This window comes from Triturus cristatus, chromosome 5_2 (genome assembly GCF_964204655.1).
Source record: "Triturus cristatus chromosome 5_2, aTriCri1.1, whole genome shotgun sequence".
Taxonomy (NCBI): Eukaryota; Metazoa; Chordata; class Amphibia; order Caudata; family Salamandridae; genus Triturus; species Triturus cristatus.
This window is the reverse complement of record NC_140588.1, coordinates 1,043,047,548-1,043,060,096: the sequence shown is the minus strand read 5'-3', so window position 1 is coordinate 1,043,060,096 and position 12,549 is coordinate 1,043,047,548. Positions and strand designations below refer to the sequence as shown.

The 12,549-nt window shown below is 40.3% G+C and overlaps 1 protein-coding gene across 1 annotated transcript in view; it reads left to right on the top strand.

Moving 5' to 3' along the window:
- LOC146829640 (relaxin receptor 1-like) overlaps positions 1-12,549 on the top strand; it is a 1,041,377-nt gene that overhangs the window by 769,445 nt on the left and 259,383 nt on the right. The window contains exon 7 of the mRNA XM_085608325.1: positions 5,343-5,414. Coding sequence (XP_085464451.1) covers positions 5,343-5,414 — 72 coding nt within the window. The remainder of the gene's footprint in view (positions 1-5,342; positions 5,415-12,549) is intronic.

Here is a 12,549-nt window from a genome sequence, read left to right as displayed (position 1 = left end):
CTTATTCTGCTTCAGTGTTGACCAATGCATGCTTTGACAGGTTGTGAGGTTTGTCCAATATATGGTAGATGACAAGGGCACCATAGGCAATAAACAACATTTCTTCTATTACAGTTAGAAAAAACGTTAAGACATTGCTTAACATTACCATGCTCAAAGATGTTTGTGTCAAAGTTAAAGGTGCATGCAACACAGCTGCCACATTTGAAATGACCTTTTACTTCCGGTAGGCCCCAGGCTGATTCGAGTGTTCTGTTTTTTTGCCTGTTACTGCCTTGTGTGGAAGAGTGAACTAAGTGTTCTTTAATATTTTTGCCCCGCTTAAATGCAAACACGGGAGTTTCTATAGCAGGATGAATGTTCCTAATGAGATACCAGTTTTTTAAATTAAATTACGAATCTTGATTTTGCGTACTCCAAAGGTGGTTACACAGATTTTCAAGAGGAGTTTTTTTCTTTGTGACAAGTAAATCTTCTCTAGGGCAAAACCAAGCGCGTTGCGGGGGAGTTCCTTACTATTCTGTTAGGATAACCCCTGGCTAATAGTTTGGTTTTCAGAACTCGTGCTTCTCTCATACAATCCTCCTTGTAGGAACAATTTCTACGAAGATGCAGAAATTGGACAGACGGCAATCCGCTTCTCAGGACACGTGCATGGTTACTGTTATACGAAAGAAGAGTATTTCTCTCTGTGGGTTTCCTATGGAGTCTGGTGTAAAATGTATCATCTTTGTGTTTGATAGCTAAGTCAAGAAAATCAATTTCTGACTTGTGTATTGTAGATGTAAAAGTAAGATGTGTCTGAATGTTATTGAGGTATCTGACAAAGCCATGAAAATCGTTCTCAGGGCCTGACCGGACTAGAAAGATGCCATCTATATACCATTTCCAACATTTAATGTTGGGACGGTATGTGTTTAGAGGGCATACGTTTGCTCAATGAAATCCATATAGAATATAGATATTCGCCAGGTTAGGAGCAAAAACAGATCCCATTGAGGTACCAGAGCACTGCTGGTAGTTGCTCCCTTCAGATATAAAATAATTGTACTGTAAGGCAATTCTAAGTAGAGAGTTGATGAAGCTCGTTGGGACCTGAACAGGCCTTGTTCGTGTCCCCAGCAATTTCTCTATTATTAGAATGCTCTCTTCCTGCGGTATGTTGGTGTATAATGATGATATGTCTAGGGTGGCAAGCCAGTCAGTGTCAGTGTTATAGGGCATTTTGTCAATTAAATTGATCATAAACATACTGTCCCCGACATAGGTCTCTTGTATAGGGACAAAATCCCTGATGAAGAAATCAATATATCTGCCAATAGGTTCCAGAGCAGACGCACATTCCGATAGAATTGGTCGTCCCGGTGGATTCGTGGTGCTCTTGTGAATTTTTGGCAGAGTATACATGGCAGGTGTCCGGGTATTATCAGTGTTCAAGTATTCAAATACCTTTTTAGTTATGTAGCCTTGTTCCCTTCCCTCTGTGGTAACTTTGAGGATTTCAGTTTTTATATCTGACAGGGGATTCGAGTACAATTTCCTATAATGTCTCTCATGTAGCCTTTCAGAGTTTTTTCTTTTGTCTCCTTGTTACGGATTTTGAAACCTTTGATGTTGTGGTGAGTCTTCTGTTGGAGTTTGTGTGAGGTGACCCTCCGAGAGTAGAGGGTAATTGAAGAGGGGATATATTATTTGACCGGCCAGGTATTGTGTGAGCTGACAGTAGTGGAGCAGAGTGTACAACATCATCCTCTAGAGAACCCACTCCTCGTAGTACCCGAGAGGGCTTTTGGAGCAGTCAAGGAGATTTGACTGAGTTTGCTAAGTAGAGCAGGGAGAAAAAAGCAACAGTAACTCAGAGAGTTTGTTGATAATTGGTTGATAATTACATGAGGTTTACCAGGGAGCAGGACACAAAGTATTTAAGTTAGACATTCTACTTTCTATTAAGAAAGGTGGCTAGAGTCTCTAATAGGTCATTGTGAATTTCTAGTTTATCCGATTGCAAGTTTAGAGCAGATGCTGTAGATTCCAGGAATCGTTAGAGACTGGGTATTGTTACCCTTAGATTTGGGGTGTGCATTGGTGAATATTCCGAGCCGGCAAGGAAGACACTGAGAATTGTAATATGATTAGTTTGTGTAAGATGTGGGAAACTTCAGTGATTGGCAAGCGGGCTCATGCAGGAGCCCAAGACCTTGGTGGTATCAGCCAGAGAATGTTATTTGGTGTATCGTGATTTAAAGCTGGTGGATGGTTGTTGAGGTCTCCAAAGACTGGGAAGATGTTGAGTCTATGGTGTCACAGCGCAAAGTACACACTTGGGCTGGCCATGAGCGATCATGAAAGCAGGTGCTATTACCACAGCTTCAATTGAGGCATGAATGAATGCCTGAACATCAACAGATTTGTTGGTTGAAGCACCACCCCCAATTAAAAGCTCAGTTGAATCCGATGAGCTGATGCAAACCGCCTATCGTCTATGCAGCTACCATCGTGAATCTTGGCTTCACCTGCTGTGTTGCTGCCCTAAGTTGGCAAGACAGCGGCACTGCCTGGCACTCCTAATTTGCAGGTCTCACGGCTTTAGATACTGCAGAGAAGTCTCAGACCTGTGCGTCTCCGCCTACATAGCACCAATTGTGGCCCGACTAGGGAAATTCATAGATGCAATCCGGGCTGCACTGACACATACCATTAAAATCACAAGTTGCAGCTAGTTGGCCACCAAGCTTGAGTGACAATGATTAAACAGTCTACAAAGCAAAATATCAGTCCTGTGTCCTCAACATATTCAGAGTCCTGCCTCGGATTTCTTTCAGCACAAATCCCTGGCACACAATGGAACAAAAACGATCAAGACCAGAGGACTAAACAAGCATGTCAGACAAGCTAATGCAGGTACCCGGCACCGAAACGAGGAAAATTACGTTGTTTTAAATGTTTAGTCATCACCAATGCCGGGGCAGCAGACACTTTTTTTTTTTTTTTTTAATTTGAACATTAATTCTTTTGGTCAAAGGGCCCACCTAAAGGACGTGCAAACTGGGTTTCCAGACGCAGGAGCCATCCCTACCCACCAGCACTTTAGTTCAAGTTCGGACTATTGCCTCTACGATTTTATAACTTTTAGCAAACTTAGTTACCCCAGTAATTTTTTCCTTTTCTTCCTTCTCCATACATGGAAAATGTAGTATATTGTAATGCTTTTAATTAATTAAACAATAAAGAAGTAAACGGTGCAAATGGTGCTCAGTTGAATCCCAAGCGTTTACTTCAGATTGACTCAAGATTTCCATGGCCTATGGCCCCTTCTTAAAAAAGGAGTAGAAGTTGCTCACTACGTCCCAATCCACCAAAGTAGTACACTTGTAAAGCCCCAAGGACCTCAGGGGAGGAACTTTTGAGACTCACATCGTGGCAGGCAGAGGGCAACAGGAGGGCCCAGTCCCGGGCCAGTTGCCATTGGTCAATTGTACAGTTGCAGGTAAAGGTCTTTTGTAACCTGTTGTGTCCCTGCAGCTTTAACAGGAGGGCAGCCTTATGACCTTTGGAGTCCATTTAATTGTCCTGGGTACAAGAGGGAGAGCAGGTCTTGTCTTCTGGGCTCTTTTCAGGTCTCAGACAGCAGTTTCAGTCCTCTTCGGATTTTTCACAGGGCCAGTAGTGTTCTGAAGTCAGCACTTGAAGAGGCCACATTCATGCCTGACTCACGCTAGTGGGTGGGAATGACCCCTGGGGACACCCTATACAATGGGGTTAATGTTTACGAAGCTAACCCTAACCACTTTGGGAGTTTTCAAGATGGCTGATGTATTCGGCCACACTAAACGTGGACTGTGAGGGCAGGGGATGTGCATGGGGTGTGTACTTTGGTAATGCTAGTGTCTTCCCACACCAAACACCAAAGTTCAGCTGGAGGCAGTCCCTAACCTCAGAGACAGAAGTCTGATAGCAAAAAGCTGCATTTTCAGAAACTAGGCATGGGATACACAAGAATTGTTTTGGCACTCTGCCTTCACCCTCTGAAGTGCACCCCAAATGTTATATGGAAACCCAGCAGACCTGTCAAACAGATTGCGACAATGTAAAGGAAAAAAAGAGGCCCACTCTGATTGGGGCCTGCTTGGCTGCGCGGACAAAAGAAAGGCTCTAACCAATTGCCAGCTAATATTTTCTTGTGACAGATTTTTTTGAAGTGCACCCCAAGTGTCCAATGAAATACCCCAGCAGACCTGTCAAGCAGGATGTGACATTGAAGCAAGACATGACACTTTAATGTAAAAAAAGGATCCTCCCAGGCTCACCTCCATAATCTGTCAGGTTCAGATGTGTCATCTCTGCCCATTCCGGTCAGCCTATTGTTTGCTCCTGGGAGCAAGTTCACACCTCAGTCACACCTATTCAAATGCTAATTACAGGCTGGCTGAGGCGGGAAGGCAAAATGCAGTTTAGTTTCCAAGGACTTCAGAGAGGGCAAAGGTAACTTTCTAAAAGGTACTTTACTTTTCTGCAATATTTAGCATAAAGCTGACTTTATCATTGAATTGGATATTTAATAACTATTAAAAGATGCAATAGGATGCCTACTTCATGCCCCTTGAGTGCTATTTCATAGTACAGATTTATCTGCACTCCCAGTGGGAAAAATAAGCGCTGGCATGCATATACGCCTGTCAGACATTCCTTTGTGGATTCTTGGCATAAGTGGGAAAGTTAAATTTGGTCATTACCATTGTAAACTTTATATTTACCACTGCATTTACCTTTGTGAATTGGCCCCTAGATGGTGTTTTAGGACTGGTGTTTACAGGTGTTTTAACATATACCATATTTGCACTGGACTATTTATTCCTTTTCACACCAGCACCCATTCATGTAATAAGCGTGCCATAGGCTATGATGAAAGCAAAGGAAATGCCCATACCTGATCCTATATTGGAAAGCAGAGGTCAGAAGTTATGTGAATGCTTTCCTTAAATCGTCTCAGGTTGCGTACATTCCTTGGAGTTAGCCTATAGCCTGATTAAGTATTTGGATAAGGATTAAAACTTAAAAAGGGTGCTGGGGCTGTTCTAAAGGAATTACTTTTGGAAAACATTAATTTGTGATTAGGAGATAAGGGCTATTGTGTTTGATTGATAGAAAAAATCAATACACTCTGAAACTTCTGATAACTTGGATAAACTCCACTATGTAACTTAAAGAAACATAAAAGCGGAAACTAAATATTTTAGAGACAAATTGAAAAAAAAGTCTGAAAATATCTGCAAATCTCTGTCAAGCAGGTCCCTTTCACCGTGCCTTTCATTGACGTTCCCTTTCTTTGTTTTCTGTTTCAGGATTTTCGACAACAACAAACTGTCTAAGATTGTACCAGGATCTTTCATGGGATTGCAGTCTCTGTATCTGCTGTGAGTATGAAGTGTGCTCTGATTCAATTTACATTTGGAACTGTCTGTTTACCTCCTACATTCCTGGATTCGCTCTTCAAGAAGCAGATAATCAAACTAGGGGGTAAAGCCATTTGGAGTCCGGAATTTCTTCCAAAATCGGTAATTGGGTGTAGTAAAGCTCCAAGAAGGTTCATTTAGTAAAGGAGTTTATTAGAGTAAGCAGGTACATCCTTCCTTGACAGGTTCCCTCTGTAACTGAATCCGAACCACCACGATCTAGAACATTGATGGCATCTAGCAACAGTAACTATAGCGATGTACATGTGAATATCAACATACCATATCTCCCTCAATTTCAGAACAACTTAGCAATTATTAATAAGAGTTACAACATATCAATGCAAGGAAAATTATGCAAAGTATTGTTCTCATAAGTTCAGACAATAAAATGAGTATGGACCAACAAGGAAAAGTAATTTATAATTACTGATTTCATGAGCAACCCTTTTCCCTTCTTTCATTTTGAACCACATAATTTCGATATTTCAACGGCATGATAATTTCTCTCCCAGCGCGTGTTGTTCTCATCACCTCACCTGAGGTTCCAGCTTTAACGTTAGAAAATGTACTTTTTGACTGTGTCAAATTACTGCTACTATTACTAACGTTAACATCAGGAACTTCATCCCACAACCACTTCATGTCTGATCTGATACCAACAGTATCATTGATTTTGTTTGAAACACTGCATTTTGAAAGTCTATTGTAATGCCAAATTTTCCCATCACTCAACTTAGCAGATCTAGAATACGTGGCGATTACCTGTAAAGGTATAGAAAATTTGCTCTGGCCTTTTCTTACTTTGGTAGCCAATTTAACTTTAACCCAATCACCAACATTTAGTGCGCAATCAAAAGTACTATGAGTTCTGTCAAAATTGATCTTGTAATTTTCTTGCATTTTCCTTAGATTGGCCCTAACCAATGCAGGTGACCATTTCCCATAAGTTTGCATGTTGGACCATGCCACATTATCTTTACAAAATGGTTCTCTGCCCCGTAATATTCTAAAAGGGCTATAACCTGTTCCAGTTGGAGTGATTATATATGCCCAAACTGTACTAAAAAGTTCTCTTTTCCAACTTTTACCAGCTTTTAATGAGGCTTGTACACTTCCCATAATGACCCTGTTAAATCTTTCCACAATACCATTACCCGCAGGATTGTATACAGGTGTCTTCTTCTCACAAATTCCATTCCTTTCCAAAAAATTCTTGAACTTGTCAGAAGAAAATTGCGGACCATTGTTACTGCGTATCATTTTTTGAATTCCTTCTCTTAAAAATATGTTTTCCAAAAATTTAATGGTATGTTTATTGTCACATGTCTCATAAATTTCAATTTCTGGCCATTTCGAAAAGTCATCCATAACAACCCAAATATACTCATTGTAACCATCATCTCCCTCAATAGGACCCAGCCAATCTATGCTTAGATTTTCCCATGGCCCATTTGGAAATTATTTGGTACCTAAGGTGGGTCTTAATACACGAAGTGACTTATCAGCATCTTGACAGATAAAACAATCTCTTACAAATCTCTCAGAATCACGATCAATACCTGGCCACCAGTAAGATAATTTTAATTTACTTTTTAATTTAGAGATGCCGAGATGACCTTCGTGATTTAGTTCTAAAATTCTGGATCTAAAATTTAAGGGTACTATAATTCTATCTCCCCTGCAAATATATCCTGAATCATCCATAGACAATTCACTTTGTATTTCCCAAAATGCTCTTAAATCACCTTGATTATCGTTCTTAGCAGGCCAACCTTTGGTTATGAATTGTGCAGTTTTTTTTAAACATTCATCTCGCGATTATTCATAGTCCCATTCCCCTTTAGAGATGGCACAAGTTTCATCATACACTGCTGCTACATGGAATTCATCCCAATCATTTTGTACAAAACTCTCATATGGTAATGGAGATCTGCTCAAGTAGTCTGCTACTTGGTTCTTTTTTCCAGGTAGGTATTCTACCTCATAATTAAAGTCAAGAAGTTTCAAACTCATTTTGGCTATTCTGGGTGTGGCTTTGTATATGCCTTCAGAGGTTAGTACTTTGAGTAACGGTTTGTGATCTGTACGCAATATAAAACTAGAACCCCATACAAACTGTTTAAATTTTTCCATTGCCCATATAGTTGCTAACATCTCTTTTTCTATTACGGAATATTTTTCTTCCGATGGTGAAAGGGAACGAGAAGCAAATGAAATGGTTATTTCTTCACTATTGTCATCCATTTGAGATAATACTGCTCCTAGTCCCTTTCCGCTGGCATCCGTTGTGATTATAGTTGGTGCCAAGGTATCAAAGGCTTGAAGGGGTAAGGCAGAGGGCAGGTCATTTTTTACCCTAATGAAGTCACTTTCCAAATCACTGTTCCAAAGAAACTCATTTTTTATTTTCAACAACTGCCTCATATTGTAAGTTTTGGTGGCAAAGTTCCTTACAAATTTTGCGTAAAACTCTGCCATCCCCAAAAATGATCTCAAATCATCTTTTGATTTAGGAGAGGGAGCACTTTTGATTGCTTCAATCAGACTTTTCTTTGGTGATATACCATCACTACCAATTTCATGTCCCAAATAGGTAACAGACTTCATCCTAAATTTGCATTTTTTAATCTCCGCTGTCAAACCTTTTTCTGCCAATCTCGATAGTACAGTGTTAAGTCTTACATCATGTTCTTGTTTGTCTCGTCCCATTATCAGAATGTCATCTTGGAAGTATATGACACCTTTTAACCCCTTACACAGTTTGTGCATTAGTCTTTGAAACACGGCAGCAGCAGAAGCCAATCCAAAAGGCATTCGTACAAAACGATAACAGCCAAAAAGAGATATGAAAGCGGTTAAGCTTCTACTGCTGTCGTGTAACTGAATCTGGTGATACGCAGATGTTAAGTCGATTGTGGAAAAATATTTTACATTTTTCGATTGAGCTAATAATTCGTCGATTCTGGGCAATGGAAATTTGTCAACCACGATATTTTTATTGAGATCTCTTAAATCAATACATAAACGCAACCGTCCATCAGGTTTGCGCGCGACGACCAAGGGAGCAATCCATTCTGCGCATTCCTATGGCTCAATTATCCCTTTTTTTTCTAATTGGTCTAGTTCTTTCATTACCCCTTCTCTAATACCTATAGGAATGTTCCTGGCTTTATGCATGACCGGTATAGCGTCATTCTTAAGTACAATTTTATGGACAAAGCCCTCCCATTTTCCAACTTCTCCCGAAAATACCTTTGGGAACTGTTTTATCATGTCATCTACCAAGCCTTTTTCTGATTCATCTAATAGCAGGACTTGATCTTTAGTATTGGGGTTGAGTATAATGCCGAGTTCACCCTGGTCAATCCAACCTAGAACAGATGGACCCTTTTCCGCTACGTATAATTTTCCTGTGGTGCTCCTGTCCTTGAACTTGAACACCAGCTCTACAAAACCTACCATTGGAATTTTTTCACCAGTGTATGTCACTGGTTGTATATCTGGGGCTTTTAAATCTTGACTAATAACTTTTCTAAATTTGTCTTCCCATACTGTTCGTTGTATGATGGTATAAGGTGAACCTGAATCTGGAACGATTTGTAAATCAATACCACCGATATTTATTTCACATACCGGTTTCTTTTTCTTTTTTGAACTCACATTCATAATCACGTTGTCACACTCTTCAAAATCATCAATGCATAGAATTTCATCATCACTAGAACCAACATTTTCTTCATCCTCCTCATTCTTAATATCATTAATGGAGAAGTGTGGCTCAATGGTTAGAGTGGCAGACCCTGATGCAGAGTTCTGGCCCGGGACCAGAGTTCAATCCCCCACCTCGGCGGGTCTTGGATTCAATTTCCTCGGACCTGATAATTCTCGCCTCAATGCCTATTCTAATCATGGGTCCCACGCTGCAACTCAGGGCAATAGATTGCTTAATCTTCACAATGGCCCCAGCGGTGAACAACCTTTACAACGCAACTTTTACACCGCACTACCATTACAACGAAACTATTACAACGCGAAATCTGTTACAACGCATGCCATTACAACGCATGCTATTACAACGAAATGCACTAGATGGCGTGCTAACATTAGAAATAGTGTAGTTTTACTATCCAAACACCTTCCCTACTGCAACGTGGACTGGAGTTAGAATAGTAAATTATACATTTGTAATGTCAGCACTCCATCTAGTGGACGTCGTTGTAAAAGCATGCGTTGTAAAGGCTGGCGTTGTAACAGATCTTGCGGTGTAAAAAATGCGTTGTAACGGCATGCGGTGTAAAAGCATGCGTTGTAACGTCATACATCCGGCCCCAGCAGCGCTGGGATGCCTGGCTTCACCATGGGGTTGCCCAGGAGTGGACATTTCACAGGGAAAGGCCAGGAAGGGTTCCACAGCGGTATGAGTAAAAGCTCCAGGATACCCCCGTTGGGGGTGGCAGTGCGCTATACAAGTACATACACATTTACAATTAACATTTCTTTTACTGTTTGTGTTGATTCTTCTTCTACACGCTTTAGTGAAGTGACCCAGAACCCCACAATAACTGCATTTAGATTTTATGGCCGGGCACCACTTGTCTCTGGCAGTGTGACCCTTATATCCACACCTGTAACAAGTTGGTCTGTTGTCTTCATAATCGCTTTTGTTATGACTAGCACTTCTTTTATTGACATCTTTGTAACTATTCTTTTCTACACTTTTGTTGCTGGTTTTAATGGAGGATATTTTTCCTACAACACTATTATCTTCATTTTTCTTTAAGGCCATCTGTGCACATCTTTTTGACAATTCACCTTTTTTGACAATGGCAATGATTTCATTCAGGGGAGAATCCCCGCAGACCCATAATTTTTCTTGTGTAGCATTGTTATTAGAATGCATTACTAGTTGATCTCTAATAAAACTGTCATGCAAATTTTCAAATTGACAATTAACAGAAAGTTTTTTCAACGCAGAAACATAATCTTCCACAGATTCATTTTTTTGTTTTTTCATACCTGTTATTTCCTACGCATACTGTGGGTTGATAGAAAGCATCTAAATCATGTAAAGCATCTACAAATACATTCGAATTTTCACCAGGTCTAGACTTTTTTTCCATTTGGTAATACATTCTTGACCCTTCAGGTCCTAAACTGTGCAAGAGCATTTTCTTCTTCCTAGAAGGTGTGAATTCATCCTCATTTTCTTCTTCCAAAGCAGAAATATAGTTTAAAAAATATTCCTTCCAATCTAGCCATTTTAAAGCCGGTTCACCAGGACGAGTCAAAAATGGAACCGGAAGTCCATGTCCACATCCCTGGTTTGCCGTTTTAATTTGCAATAATAGAATGCGTGCAAGAAAATATTATAAGTGCTGAACTATCTATAATTCTAGATGAATTGTGCACATATATTCTGCATAAAAATACTGTATTTAAAAAATGACTCCTATTATGGAAATAAGGACAAGGTGGCAAATGTGTAAAGTATTTGATTATTGGTCATGTATTCATAAAGAAATAACAAGCAATTTAAAGTGTGTATTCCACCCTGAGCATAGTCTTTTTGTCATATGAATAACAGAAAGACCAATAAAATCAATGTTGATGTGTCATCAACGTTCAGGAATACAGAAACATATTCTTGGGTATATTCTTGGTATGTTACTAGTACCGGTAGAAGAACTGGCGTACTTTCCCGATGAGCTGGTGAATCTTCCCTACTTCCAGCTTGTCCGGTATGCTTGTGCGTTTGTTTCCTAGTAAATATAATGAAATTCAAGATGGCGGCTCCGTAAGGTGACGTTGCGTGACCTTACACGATGACGCGATGCGTGCTGACGTTTACGTTCCTTCCTCCGTGAAGTAGAAATGAAGAGCCACGATCTGCGAGCGGACGACTGGAACTGGACGCTTTGCACGAGCGCTCTCCTCTCCTCGCCGACTCACGTGAGCTGAACCACTAGAGTTGAAACGTCCCCGTCTTCAAAGGGTGCGGCTACACTGTCAACTGCAATTCATCCAGTTCATGACGGTGAGCAGGATCGTAACTACCCAAAAGTGTTTAACATACGTATTTCACTGAATTCACGCGTTGCAAACCCCTCTCTTCTTTTAAACTTGCGTCAAGTTCCTCGATGCAATTTTCGTAAGTTCTCCTGGCACAGAGATCAAATATCAGCTCCACCAAGCAAAAGCGTCTTCTTTGATTGAGCGGTCTTTCTCTGCTTACTCCATTCTAAATCCGCTCATGTAGGGTTTTAAAATCTCCTCCTCTTGTCACAATTACCTTCAGCAACTCGTTGTAAAATCACCATATAAATCCAAAGGAAGAAATCTTTTTCTTTAACGAGTTCTTGATCTGGGTTCAAATCTCAGTCAAAGACCCATCCTTTACATGAGTTTCAAAGTATTCATTTACTTTTTGGATTTTGAAAGCTCAGACCTAGTATTAAGAAGCGTCAAATTACATTGAATAAACTATGTTAAAACACACAAGGAAATTAATGGACAAGAACTATGTTTTCCTAAAGGATGATAAAAGCGAAAAGTGGTAGAAAAGAGGTCACAACTTATGTCTGAAGAGCGCAACTGTGATCCTAACGTGATCGAGCTATGTGAGAAGTTCATAGTTTTGCAAGGGTTTGTATGTGGGCCATCTGGTGAGTGATGTCACAATGTGCAGAACCCACACAAATAAGAACTGCACTTTGGGAGAGAAGGTTACACCGAGACGGGGATAAAGAAAGACTAGAGAATACAGAAGGAAGAAGAAGGCAAATACAGAATCCAGGAATGGAGTGCGGATGGAAGCGAAGATGGAGTGAAGTGCTGGAAGCATATAGATATACACCAGAATAAAAAATATATATATTTTGGCAAATCAATGCTATTAACAATCGCACACTTCTCTCCATAATTATAGTGCCCAATTTTTAAAATGAGGATCACTGCTAGGCGCCAAGAAGGACACCCGGGGTTGTGGGGTGTCTGGAGAACACTCGCACTGATGAAGTGGGGTCTAAGGTGGATTACCAGTAACTTTGTTATGATTGTCATTCACACAGGGTTTAATCTTGTATTCTGGGTTGCA